Source organism: Falco cherrug, chromosome 2, assembly GCF_023634085.1.
Source record: "Falco cherrug isolate bFalChe1 chromosome 2, bFalChe1.pri, whole genome shotgun sequence".
Lineage (NCBI taxonomy): Eukaryota > Metazoa > Chordata > Aves > Falconiformes > Falconidae > Falco > Falco cherrug.
In genome coordinates, this window is record NC_073698.1 from 67,110,298 (window position 1) to 67,125,417 (window position 15,120).

Consider the following 15,120-nt stretch of genomic DNA (forward strand, 5'->3'; position numbering starts at 1 on the left):
TTCTACTTCTCTGCTGAAATATAATTTGGTTTTATATATGCTATAACTTGGTTTTATTCACACTTTGTTTATATCTCATCTTTAATAGGTGATATGTAAGATATAAGTGACAAGATCTCAGCTAAATGGAAATTTCTCTTTCCACATGTTTGGGGCAGTTTTAGGCAAAGTGTTACATTACCAGATAAAATGGATGTTATGGCTTTCTCAAACACTGCAATATTGTGCCTCTTCTGCCTCCTATGTGACTAGAAACAAAACAGTCCAGTATTACAGATTCCCTTAGTAAACACCTTATGTGCCTTTTATTAGCTGAGAAGCTTCTTAGCAGAGAGATCTCCCATTTGGATTTAGATTACCACACTTCAATACTTCAGGCCTGGAATAGACCCCAAAGGCAGCCCCAGCACATACTCAGCTGTGATTAAGCTAGCAGTTTAGCAGGTCAGTTGTACTGCTAAAAGTCAAATAATCACCCATTCACTGTAAACTCAGATGACTCTACCTCAAGTCTAGAGACTGTTGTTTTAAGATGCATACAGTGCAGACGTTTTGATGCTTAACAAACAGGAAAATGAAGCCTCAGACCTCTAAATCTTAAAAACTAACAGTGAATGTTCATTCTTTTCAGCTTTATATCTTTAATAACAAGGAAGAATGAATTAAGGCCACAAAGGGGACAGTGGTTCAGTTACAATGAAAACTGTATGAAACAGAAAAGTTAAAGAGTCAACAGATTAGGCACAATTTTCTTAAAAATAACTTGAGAAATAGAGTAATAAACCTTATGCCTATTTCTCTGAAGGAAACCTGGGCTGTTAAAAAGATACAATCACATTTTTTTCTCTCATATCCTCATGTCCAGAGGGATATTGAGTTATGAAGATCTTACGATTAAACAGCTGAAGAGTTCATCTGACAACCACATTACTAGGGAAGAGAAATTCAGATGAAACACATACCTGATAAGAGATGTAAAACTCTGTGTGTGGTGGGATAGACTGGTATTATTTCTCTTGGGAAGGTTCGGACAGATTCTCCTTCAGCAAAGGAGGCTCCCAGTAAAACAAGTATCAGGTGCAAACTGGAAAGTGCCTGAACAGTATTTTTTTTCTTTCAGCAGGACCAAATGTTTTGAAGAGCCATATGTTAGTACCTAATTAAAAAAAAAAAAAAAGCCTCTACTCTAGGTATTTCTGAGGGTGGTTCTCATCCTGCTGGAAGCGGCTCTCTGTCGGGGCACAGTGTGTTCGCCCCAGACCTGCCCAGGTGCAGCTGCCCGACCCGCACAAGCTGCTTGGAGGCTTTGCTGCTGTCAAGGCAGTGGCACCACTCCGTTCCTCCCACTCCACTTCCCACCTTATCCCCTTGCCATATGTGCAAAAACAAACAAACAAAAAATTTCAGCCAGCTGATTGCCTCAGTGTATAATCCAACTGAGTTACACAAGGTATTGAGTCCTGTAGGATTACATTCTATCAAGGCTAGTAATTAAAGGCACTCAGAGTATTTCCAATTAATTTTCATTGACTCAGAATAACAAAATGCTGCCTGAAATATAAGTCTCTGTCTTTAAAATATTATTGGTGGTATTTCTGCCATCATTTTTCACTTGTCACAGTGGCCCTCACTTTACCATCAGGCCCGCTGAAATAACTAAGAGCCAGATGCATAGTAAGATACTTGTAAATTCAAGTATGACTGCAGTTTTAATCTACTACAGAACACAGAAGCTCATTTCTACTGACTCACCACGAGACAGAGCCAAGTAGTGTGCAAAGCAGTGATGATTTAGTAAAAGGGAAGAATTCCGTAAAATACCCTGGCTGTTTATTTCAATAACAAAGGAAAAAAGTCTAGACCAAAAAAACCCAAAATAAACCACACTGTAACAATACTGATTTGGATTGACTGTATGAACATAACAGAATGCATAATTAGAACATCAAAATTAGTGTGACTTTCCAACACTTTGTCATACTGATCTCAGAAAGCTGAATACCAGTATTTGCACCTCTACCTTTGTTAATCCCCAAGGGCCATGAACTATTACATGAATGTGAGAGCTGCACATTTATTACTGTATCATGTCATGCATACTGAACAAGGTGGTGAAGAAGGAGAAGGTGGAAAAAGGTTTAGGTAGAACCACAGAAACCCTCTTGGCATTTTATAAGCTGGCTGCTCTGCAACAACAGAAGTGTTTCATTTGAAAAGAGCCAAATTACAGATCAGTTAAGGTCAAAATTATTCCTAGTGTGACATTTTTGTGCTGGGAAACTGATTCACAAAAATGAAAACATCCTGTGGGAACACGCAAATTGAGACATTTCTGGTGGTACCCAAGTTTCCCTGGCTTCTCTTGTTCCTTGACAATATGCCTTACAGAGATCTAAAATGCCTGGGCTTTTGGTGCCTAGTTACCTCACAGAGCTATTTTATTCAGGGCAATGTTGACACATTTCTACACAGTCAGGAACCTTCCTTGGCTACCTGCATGCATGCTCCTGCATATGGAGCCCACACAAGTACAAAAAGAAACTTGTTCAGCTTCTAGAGTGTGTATGATCTGAAAGAGCGACCTGCCCACTTCACATAAATGTTAAGTATTGAAGTATAAACTGTGAAGACAACATAACCTCACATCACTACCAAAATTTTGTACTTATTCTCATTTAATCTGTTATATTTCTATTACACCTGGGTTTGCCTCCACTGAAAATAAAGGTAGGTTTCATAGAAGAAGCATGCACGTACCATTTAAGTTTAAGTCTTAGCAGGGTATAATGTTCACCACAAAAAAAAACGGATGGTAGGTGATAAAAATATAAGAATATGAGCAGTAGTTGAACAAAATAAGTATCTATTACGGACAGGTTAGGCCACCTTAGCTTTAGTCAGGTTAAGCTGAAGCTATAGGATCAGAAAACATTGGAGATGTAAGACAGAGATGAACTGGCCTTTTTCACCTTTTGTTTGTGGATGAAACAGCTTTAGTGCCAAGTAGCCAGGGAATCTAAATTTTACCTTCTTTTAATTGTGGCCGAAAAGAATGATCAATCTCATAACTTTATATAGTTTAATAGATTTTATTATGAAGATTAAAAAAGCCTGACAGTTCAGTTGCATTCCTCCAGCCATAAACCTTGAATCTGTCTTTATGCATAGGTTCCTATGCAGTTGTGAAAGTTATTCGAGTTAGCAAAAAAATCCTACCTAGCTGGTAGTATTAGAAACTAATGAAACAATGGATTAGAATTTTGAAAAAATGTTTGATCAAAACTTTACATATTCACCTTTCTTCTTTTAGGTGCTTTTGCTTTTCATTCTGTAAGTGTATAATCATCATTCACATCCATTTCATATCGCTGTACCATGTCGATTTGTCATGTCAAACTGGCATGCCATTGTTCTTCACTACATGACTAAGTTCTCAGGTAAAATTCTTTCCCTCTGTTACTGCCAACATATACTGCCTCAGGCAATGTATCTTGAGCTCTCAGGATTTTCAGCAGTGGAAGAGGGGTAAAATCAAGGAACCAATGAATGGTAATAGCTACTACAAATGTCTGTGGGCAAACCCTGTAGTTGTAAGTAACACGGGACTAACATGGAGGTGGAATAAGGGTGGGAAAAGTCAGAGCAAACATCCTTGTTAACCTTCTTTGCTCCACCAGGAAAAAGCAGAACTGCATTTTGGATTGTGACTGAAGGCTTCCCTATATACATTATGGTTTACATGCAGTGATAGCCCTCTGCTTTGGCACACACACACACACACACCCCCAGAGTGCACTGACTGGGGACCGGCATAAGGACTCTCACACATGGCACGGTTAATGTGATACCAAGCGCATGACAGTCGCCAGCGAGGGAAGCTCTTGGGCAGTGCATATTTGTTCTTTCTTCACTGCACAGCAGTGTTCCTTTGCAGGTACACCCTCAGAAGTGTTACTCTGGGGGACAATGCTGCAGTGCTACATGTAGGACAATTTATTTTGCTCCAAGTCTTCTGCCAGGGATTGTGCCTGAGGTCACAAGTTAGTCTCTTAAATGGAGTTAAACTACGGGTGAGTAAGTGTGGCTCAGTTCTCCATGCTGAAATATAAGTACAAAAACCCCCACATTCTTTACCCTGCATTTAACCTTTCCAGTTTTATAACTGGGGAGCAAAACAAAACATCTTATGCTTTTACCTATCAGGAAAAAACTTTACTAAACTACCACCTGAACTGAGACAAAGTGAGTGCTTAGTCCTGCTGTACACCATTTGCTGTAAACCGAAAGAGTTGTGAGGCTGCAGCCTGTTCTTTATGGACATAATGACTCCAGGGATTAACGCATCAGATCTTAAATTTCTATTAGCCTGTTATTAAAGATTGTGACAGGCTTATTTCCTTCCTAGTTTATCTAAAGAATGAAAAATGGCAAACCCAATGAAATCCTATTTTCTGACCAGCCATTAACTTGATTTACAATGAATTTGTACAGTGCCTGATTTATGCCAACATTGTATCACTGTTTCTCTGCAAAATACAAACAATTAGCTAATGATTTATGCTTATGCAAGCACAGGGGAAAGAAGATCATAATCTTTGCTCACGCCTGTTCCCCTTCCAGCATGCTCAGACCTCAAGAAATGAAGACTAATCTTGTCACATGTGCTTCAACAGTCAGCTGACACTTTTTAACTAGAAATACAGGGGACGGCCCCAAGTGAACATACCTGTTACCTGTGTGTTCAACATGTCTATGCAAGATCTGACAGCAGCTGAACTCACTAGACACTTTGAAAGGTATTTTACATTGGATTGACTCACCGTACTTTTACTCTCTGAAAAGCTGAGACAGTGAACTTACAAGCCTCACAGTTACACACAAGGAAAAAATGTTAGCTGTCTCCTTTATTTCTCTGGGTTTCCCATTTTTCTTCATTGGTACAGAAAACACTGAATTTTATGCCCTTGAGACACACTCTTTCAATAAAAGCTGGTGTTAATGTAGCGAGCAAAACTGAAATCTTTTTACAGTTGAAAGCAGTGAACCCCAAAAGTCAATGTTATATTAATAGTGTCTTCATGATAGCTACATAGCAATCTGTTCACCTGCTGGGCAAGCCCTAAGAGTTATGAAAGAATACAAGAATAAGGTAGGTCTTTAAAAATTAAGCATGCTAGTAAATCTTTCTCTGAGCTAATCAAAGCAACTTTTTATTCCATCAGGCTTTCCATTAAAAAAAAAAAAATTAAAAAAAATCAGCTAACAGGAATATTCAGTGCTTGCTTCATTATAATATACTTGAACAGAAATGTAACAATAGAACTGTCTGAAATGTGAAATGCTAACATCTAAGAATTGTTCTTTATGAAAGTGAAAACCAGTATTCATAAAATCCGCATCCAATGAATGCCAAAATCCAATGTCAAAATGCTATGGATTTTGTTTCAAAAGTTATGTATTGCTTGTATTTTATATTACGACCTGACACAAAGTAACAACAACATAATGGCATAATCACTTAACTACCATACCATTGTTTTGAAAATCACTGAAAACATGTACTATTTTTAAAAAAATAAATGACTAATACACTGTATCCTCTTTTCAAGGTCAAAGAGTCTCCTTGTTTTGTTATTACACAATTTGCTTCTTTTAGTGGGACTCATCTTACATGTCCCTGGCTGATAAAAGTTGCCTGTTTTGAGAGTAACCTCCTTGGATGTGACTTTCTTTCTCTATTGTCTAAAGACGGAATGTAGAAAAAAGAATAAAATTAAGCTAGATAGATGCTAAAAATGCCTTGAATTCTCAGAGTCAAATTTTCAATACCACATGCTTTCCTTCTGTAGAATAGGAATTGTAGGATCAGCTGTATGAAGCACTGGAAGATCTATGTACATTCATAGCATTTTCAAGCCATCAAAGGAAAAATTCTGTGAAAATCTCTCCACTGACAGAAATAAGATCTATGTATGCAAAAAATGGCATCAGGGTAAAAGAGAAAAAGGAAGCAATGGGACTCATGGTCTACAAAAGATGGCAGTGGTTACACAAAGATCAGAAAAAAATTTAAACAGGAAGAGTTGATATGCAAAGATGTTTATATTTATGTAAGATGATTTACAGATAGTGACCTGATTCTAAACAAATTACATAATCAACAGAATTAATTAGCTCCTCAAGAAAAGGCAAGAGCAATGATTTTTTGCCTTTTTTTCTCAAGTATTCTATGACTTTTTTTTAATAATTTTCAAAATAGCTGTCCTAGATATCACCTCACCTACAGGACTCTGAGAAATTTCTTCATGGCAGAAGCCAAGAAGACTTGAGGATAACCAGATCTTCAAAGAACTGATCACTGATACATACTATGTGCAACCTAATGGATTTCAGTGCTTCTCTGCACTCCTCAGCTGCTTTGCCTTCCAACCTGAGAAATTATTTAGAAACTCAGAGAAAAAATACTATTGTATAGGAATGTCAATTGCTCTCATAATTTAAAGCTCATTCTTATACCGAAATCCCAGACCAAACAATAAAAATGCATGTCCTGAGTGTTGGTATAACAGGATGTTCCTGTCATCACAGAATCTAAAAAATGCCCTGTTGCCAGATTTGTTTAGCTGTGCAATAGCTTGTACGTGCAGAATTTTGCAAAGGTCAAACAACTTCCTAGTCAGATGTTGAATATTGATTGCTATGTGCCAGTTGAAGGCTGTACAGAAAATCTGGAAATACTGGTTTTGATGCTTTTGTTGATGAAGCCAGCTATAGGCTATATGATTAAATTATTTTATAAATTTTGATAATCCAGCAGACCCTTTTCTTTACGTTTTGCTAAGTTTTATTCCAATTCTCTCAGCCTAACTTGAGACTTATTTCAATGAAGTTCCAATATCCTCATGACGATATGACATCTATCTATTCATATGCAAATTAAATCTCTTTTTGCTTGTGATTTATATGTAATCATTATATCTTTATGGCAAGGTTGAAAAAGGAAAGGCAAAGTTATTTATCATTCTTCCTCTATACCACCAGAAGCTAGGACAGAAAGTATACATGAAGACCCAAATGCAAGAAATAAAATTTATGAACACAGAGTAAAAAATAATGAGATATGGCTGTCTAATGAGTATAGCTGTCTGACTGAGCATTGATGTAGTTAAGGGTCAAGAATACTTGGAATTAAGTCAAATCCCAAATGTACTTAATCACATTTGAACGGGATGAGCTACAGGAACCAAAGGATCAAGTCTACATCATCTGCACCTGAATTACATTTCACAAGACTTCTTTGTTTCATTAAATAACTGGAAAGATTTTGAGCTTTGCTTCTAAAATAAGGCCTATGACTACAAATCTGTTTTTATTTAGGGCTTTTAGAAGATAAGAGTTAATGGTACATAATTGCTTTATTGGTTTTCTCAACATAAGTCATAACTTCAGTGCTATCAAAAATAAAGTTTCTGAAAATCAAGTTTCTCTATAAATAGACATATGAAGCATATGAAGGGATGATGGAAAAATTATTACTTTTCCATCCTACTCTTTGTATTATGTTAATTTCAGTTTAAATCGCTGAGCATTCTGCCCTAATGTTTTGTCTTCCTACAATCATTTCCAAATGAGCTGGAGAACTGGAAACAGTCACAGAAGCGTTCCTTCTACTTTATAATGCTTTCCTGACTACTTTGATGAACAATGATGCAATAATTGCTTTTACAGATACTTTTAACTGTACAAAATAGTACAGACATAAAAAAGTATTAAGGAATCAGAAGTCATAAAAATCTACTCTTTCCTTTTTCTCTCAGACTTTCTTTGTGGGCACAGGAGATTTTGAAACCACCACTGTTGTTGATATCCAGCGCTTTAAAAAATATACTAGAGTCAAAATCTCACCATGCAGAATTCAAAATTAGTTTCTTCAGGTAATTGAGTCTCAGTTTCACTCTTTGGGGCATTACTTCTTAAATAAGAGACAGAAGCCTTTTACCTCCACTAATTTTGGTACTCTGAGGTCTGGAAGAGAAGTAAGAAAGGACCAGGCAGCTCTAGAGTGCAACCTTTACTGCTTCCATTCCCCTACAAGGTGACAAGACTCAGGAAGGTTAGGGGATGGGATAAAAAAGGGTGATCTGGTTCTCCTGTGACACATGGAAGTCAGAAATCATGTGGCACTTTTCAGAAGAAACAACAAAAGTTGCTCTAAAGGGAAATAGTCAGGTAATTCCATTACCTGAACCCACATTTTGGTTACCAGTTAAACTAGCAGTTTATGAGGTGGACCAAAGGGTGGAGCACAAGGCATACTGGTAAGGCCAACTTCTGCCTCATATGGGCTAGTCTTAGAATCTGCCTTGAACTTTTTTTTTTTTTTTTTTTTGTCAAAAAACAAAGTAAAAGTAGAACTGGGGTGATGATGTGAAAGGGTGTAATAAATGTTATTCATCTCTTATTTTTCCTCACTGTGCTCAAGTGAAAAGAAAAAATCCTACAAAGTAGTACTATCAGGTCAGGGGTCACAAGTCCATCTAGTCCATACGAGACAGTGTGACCACTGGCCGGCCCTTTGCCCACTTTTAACACACTATTTGTGGCACTGAGCAAGAATTGCACGGTCAGATGTGTATTACACTACGTGTTTAAGTTGTTGTGCTCTGCTTACAGTCTTTTTTATCGTTTTCCATGTCCTAGCTACATTCCATACATAGTTGCTGAGCTTTGTTCAGGCACAGCTTTTGATGAAAGGAGACTGGCAATGAGCTGAGCCAAGATGAGTGTCTCCACAAAATCAATCTGAAAACTTTTCTTGAAACAACATTCTGGGACCTTTATTGTCCTTGGGGAGGATTTCTGTGTGCAAATGGGAGATGCAGACTGAAGAGATCTCTTTTAAAATTTTTACTAATTTTCATTAGGCTGGTTCATATGAGTTCGCTGGGCCCCTCAGTGGAGGATTTTAATCATATTGTGCCTTCTGCACTACAGTGATCACAATGCTAATCTCTATAATTCCACGTTTGGGAGCTCACTTTTCAAAGTGTAAACAACTGACACTGACTTTATAAGGAACATTTTTCCAGAGGGAATGCAATGATAGAGTCACAGAGAAGCATCATAAGCCAAAAACTAGGAAAAAAACCCCAAAACCTAACTGCACTAGGAGAAATAAACCATTCTCACTTTCTTTCCCTTGTTCTTTAGAATGTGCATCAATGAAATGTATGTGTCTATTTTTTGAGGGAGAAAACTTTGCCCCTGTCTACTTACAAGTATCAGGCACATCACCTCTACAGGAAAACTTAAACAAAAACCTGAATTTCTGCATCTGCAGAAATAGAAGAACAGGTTTCAAACATAGGAAACGAGATCAGCATGAGTGAAAATATGGACTCAGGGGGAAGAAAAGTCTAATAAAATATTTGTGTTTCTCTATGTCTTAAAATCAGATGCACTGTCAAGTTCCCTAACAGCTTCTGAAACCATAGTTGTTTTCTTCAGCTCTCTGTTTTGAGCATTATTTTGCTTAGCATCTCTGAAATGCTCTCACTATCCAGAGTTAGTATTTTCCTCCTCTGAGCGAGGTGCACAAGGATGGCAGCAAAGACTATCTGCAGAACCACACTCAACTCTCCAGATAATAAAGCCATTCTGGAAAAAACCCCATACCTTTAAAGAAAATAACTTGAGCAATTCCTAAGGGCCTTTGAGCTTGATAAATGGCAAGAGCTCTGAGATAATAGTGCAGCCACGTTGTAATACTGTTTAATGGCATTTGCTGTTAACATTATTCATACCAGGATGCTATCGGCCTGTAACTCCTTGAAAAGATTGTCTTTTATAAAACCTGTATTACTGCAATCCTTGCGTCTTTCACTATTACACGGATTGCAGATGATCTCGTAGGATCTACTAATGCCTTGAGTGACAGAATGCTACAGCACCTGAGTAAATTTAGAGTAGAAAAAGAGAGAGGCAGACCTATAATTACTGTCCCTGCAAAGGGAAAATGCAGGCAGTGTGCCAATTCTTGCATTAACTATCTCAGATCTTTTAAGATATTTCTTTCACCTCAATTAATTTACATTGCGCTATTAATAATGGCATAACTCCTGCACTCTTGATCTCAGGTTGCAATACCATTAACGCTACAATGCTCTAACATAAAAACTTCTATATGTCTTGCAAAAATATGAAATGCATATTTTAGAAATGTTACCAAGCAGCTGAAGCTGGGATGATGCACTTACTGTGTTTGCAATGCTCCCACATTTCTTCTAATGCATTACATAGAGGGTCACAGAAGGACTTTAATCTATGAGGCCAGAACATTGCAAGATAATTTTTTGCCCACATGAGAAATTAACAGCATTACAGTGGATGTAGCAACCTCTCTTAACTTTTTTTTTATTACCCTACCTGCTTTTTGTAGTTTTATGTAAGAGCTACTGTATTTTTATTTGTGTATTTCTCATCTCTTCCTTCAGTTTGAAACATTACGTACTTTAGCATTTCATAATTAAACCTGTTTATTGCAGAATAGCTACAGGACCTCAGATCAAAGGGAAAACAGTCTGTGTTTCAGCAACCGTGTCATGATACATTCTTTGGAAATTTATGTATATATGTCACAGGAAATTTATGAAGTGCAAGATTTCAGGATTATAGTACTGGAAACAGTTTCTGATACATCACAGAAAGTTGAGGACTGATGATTTTTCTGATTTCTTTTTGCTGAAATACAACTTATCAAGGAAATATTTAACAAACACCTGGCAAGCATTAGATGTTTTGTGTAAAAAATTAAGGTTTAGCTATTCCAAGACTTCAGAAATGCTCAGGCAGCTGTTGTGACCCTTAGTCATAACAACTTTAGAGAGGAGATATGATTTAATCCTCACTGCAGTTCCTTTGCATTTAACAAGCCTTTGTTTCTTCAGACCTGTCCTCCAACAGGTCATGCAAGGCAAGGTTCAGCTTTTTTTCATTTTCACCGTTTACAAAGTAATTTCCCAGGAACCTCTAACCTCAGCACCCCAGAAGCTTCCTAATCACTCTGGAAGGCATACAGAGGATGGAGGAGAGACAACTGTGGAAAATGCTATTCCTTCTCCCATTTTTTCCTCTGGGCAGTAAATCAAATCAATCAACCTAGTTTTCCCCCTAGTCGACCCAGTCTTTATGTCTAAATACAAAATGGCTATAGATTGCACATATCTTTTCTATAATAATTTGTTCCTTCAGCATATTTGCCACAACTTCTTGAGACCCATCAAGCAGATCAGTGAGATTACTTTTAATCTAACCGAATTAAAAAAAAAAAAGTTGAATAAAAAACCACACCTACATGTAGAACTGGAAGCTAAAAGCACATGCTAAAGAAACTTCAGCCATACAAGTATTTGTGTGTTGTGGGTGATGGCTGTTGTCAGGAAGAGCAGTGAGGGCTGAAGGAAAGAAGAGACAAAAGTTTAAGTTGTTTCTTCTGCATATTATTAGTAGCACATGTTCCAAGATCCTGCTCCTTTCTTCAAGGTGATGGCAAAGAATACTGCTGCCCAGGGACCAGATATGATCTGCAATTTCACTTTAATGGTTTATAATCAAAGGAAATTTTTTTCTGTATTACTACTGCATAGCATTAAGAGGAGTACTAATGTGTGACTCATCAAAGGATTTTACTGACCCACTCAGTACTCAAGCGGGAAAAGATTTCCCACTTGGGCTTCAAATGTTCTGAAAGTTTTGACAAATCATGTGAAACACACAACCTTAATTCTTTATGACTAATCAAAAGTAAACTACGTCCATTTTAATTCTGTATGAAAGTCTCTACTCAGGGATTTACTGCCTTTTTTCCCTTTGTTAATTTAACACCTTTAGTTAATTCATCTGAGTATTTTAGAGAACTGCTTCTTAGAGAACACCTATACACTCATTCCTTTCGCATTATCCATCATTAAACCGTTTTGCTACTGTCCTAAGAGTATCCAAACTTCACAATACCACACCCTTGGCAGTGTCTTTTGGAACATTCATTTTGGATGCAGTACCCCTTACCAGTCAGGGGAGCATCATTGTAGCAGCAGCAGTAGTAGTTTTAAATGTGGCCTAGAATTACAAGGAGAAGCTGATCCTTGGGATAACTGCAAATTGCAGTGGAACTGCATTACTGTAGAGTTAGGTCTGCACAGACTGAGAAGCAATATGTCACCATCCAGGAAGAACCAAGAAAAAATGTTTGCACAGATGTCTTATTTATAGACAGGTGTGTGTTGGCTTCATCACAAATGCAACCTTCACCCAGATATGCTGGTTTTCCTAGAACACAGTATTTCCAAACTGCAAAATCAGTATCTACATGGATGTTATCTGGTTGTTCTGACTGGCACTTTCATTCAGGAGAATGAAAAAGATTGGTGAAGTCCTCCTGCCCCTTCCTTGAGGCCTTTTGTGGTCTTTTTAGTTTCATTTTGCTTTGTTGTTTTGCTCTCTATCATCCGTCAGTACTTCCAAATTTGACAGAAGAGAAATACAACATGTGCCTCAGAGCAGTTTGCACTATCAATAGCACGTAGCTGCTTACCTGTTTAACAGCGTACAGGAGGCGGCCGTAGCAGTACATCATGACCATCACAGGGATAACCAAGCAGAATATGAAGAGACAGATGATATAGGATGTGGACTCAGCTGACTCCGAGGACCAACGTACCGAACAGCTTGTGCCCGCACCTTCTACCCCGTAACTGCTCCAGCCGATCAGAGGTGGAACAGTCCAGACCAGGGAATAAATCCACGAACCACCAACTGCCAGCAAAGCCTTGCGGTAGTCAGCGCTGCGCTTGTTGCACAGGGTGAGAGTGCTGTAGCGTTCATAGGACAGGACAGCCAGGGAGATCAGGGACACAATGCCTGCAATGGACCAAGCAATTTAAACGCTTACTTTCATTATTTTGCACGGTATCCATTTGAAACCCCAAGAACCAAGATGCTTTTCTGGTTATTACATATTTGAAGCAACAGTGAAAATTTTCATTATTCTCTACTCTTAAATCCTCACTGGACCTGGATGCTCTCTCTGCCATATCAAATTTTGTTTAACTCATATTTATCTTATATTGGAAGATTTTTATACTTGAGAGATATTCTTCTTCTAGGCAGGTTTTCATATTTAGCTGGTCTTAGTATTACCCAAGGAAAATCTATTTTCTACATGAACTAATAAAATGTTGAAAGGTTTCCTTGCTATGAAGTATTCAATTTTTAACATCTGCGAGCATTTTCAAATATTACATTGACTTTTATACATGTAAAAGGCTTTATATTCAAGTAAGAGCCCCAAAATAAGAGAAGCTTTGTACTTCTGCCCCATCAGCCAGATATATCTTCAGTTCTGACCACTCATATATGGAAACAACAGACAACCCTTGACATGACGTGATATTGCAGGTCATAACTTTATTTACACATACATCATATAATCAAGTTTAAAAATTATTTAGGTTAATATTAGAGATCTAGATGTCAGAGACCAGTTATATCTCCCAGTGGAAGGTTCAAAAATCTGGGTCATAAGACATTTCCACTCTCTTTTTCAAGGTTCAGGGTCCCATCCACCTCTACAAATCCTTATGGATTTGCATGGCAGATTCTTAGTCATGACTCAATGGGGGGTTTTTTTGGCTGTTTCCTATGTTTTTGTTCTCCTTGCAGCTTCCTTACAGTTCTTGGTGATGCAACACTGGATGCCACTGGATATCACTTCCCAGGATTTATGACCAAAGGAACTTGGAAGAATTTAACACCATCTTTTCCCATGGTTTCCAGGCCCCTTCTTTTGGTCCTGTAAGATGAAAAACCTAAATAGACCAATGTCAGTCCACCTCTTTGCAGGATATTTTTTTCCATGATATTTGCCATTAGTAACAGCCAACTATGTAGTAGCATTGAGATCTACACTGCCAGATTCTTTGATTTTGAGTAGTACCTACTTCCAGCAAATCTGTTAGCAGGAAAGATGACCTCCAGAAGAATCCACAGCTGTGATCCATTTTTCCCTATTTAACTGTCAGCTTCTCCTATAGGCCCTTTGCAGGTGTGGAATAAAGGTGAGTCAGAGACTGCCCTGGGGATAGCACTTACCTATCCTGTATCTAGATACTTGTAGAGGAATGCAGGCAGTGGGTTAATTAACATTGACAATATGCAGCTGTGGCCTTGCCCCGAAGGCAGTGGGTTGATTGACATGGATGATGTGCAGCTGTAGCTCCTTCCTGCTAAGTAGTTAAATAGTCCCGAGGCGTGTGGGGGAGGAGCAGTGTGGTCTGACCTCTGGAGGAAGGAGAAACAGCATGGACAGTAGAATCTGGCCAAAGGTAAAGCCTTGTTACAGCCTGATAGCTTGCTTGTGTTGTAGCGCATACCCACACAGGGCACAGTAGGATGTTCTCCCCAGGCACAGCATTTTTCTTCTCTTTCCACTACAAATCAGTGACTCGGTTCCTGTTTAGCTGGATGCAGGTGCAGCTATTCTGGCCATCCTGACAATTTGCTTTGTGTAGGGCTGGGTATCGCAAAGGACCCAGGGGCAAAGCAAGAATTATTTGCTGCAGTAGTATGTCTTATTTCTCAGGGGAAGAGAAGGTGAAAATGTGTGAGGAGAAGGCAACTTCTGATGAAAAAAACATCTTTCTTGTTACAAAAGCCTACTAAATTGTTTTCTGTATATTACTGCAAAGTCAGACCTAAAAAGTAGATATGCTTATGGCTGTAAAATGACACAGCTCCACCAAATTTTACTGGATGATACTGCTTAAGAGTCTAACTTTAAACCTGCTTTAAGGCTACACTATTTTAGTGGCAGTGGAGACTTTCTGATCATCTCCCAGCTAATCTGATTTCTTGCATAACACAGCTCTTGAAAGCCCTTGGCCATAATTCCTGCATTAAATACATATCTCAACATAGAAAAAAAAACCAGCGAGTTCTTCAATTACAGGCTCAAGAGCAAAGAATGTTCTGCTTTCTCCTTGCCTTCAGCCCACACTTACTTATCTTCATTTTCATAGCATTGCCTCTTTCCACGCTTTTATCTGCTTGACTATAGAGCTTCTT

At 38.2% G+C, this 15,120-nt stretch overlaps 1 protein-coding gene across 1 annotated transcript in view; it reads right to left on the reverse strand.

The window, feature by feature from the left end:
* LOC114017421 (pinopsin-like) overlaps positions 1–15,120 on the reverse strand; it is a 92,516-nt gene that overhangs the window by 50,093 nt on the left and 27,303 nt on the right. The window contains exon 3 of the mRNA XM_055703118.1: positions 12,593–12,918. Coding sequence (XP_055559093.1) covers positions 12,593–12,918 — 326 coding nt within the window. The remainder of the gene's footprint in view (positions 1–12,592; positions 12,919–15,120) is intronic.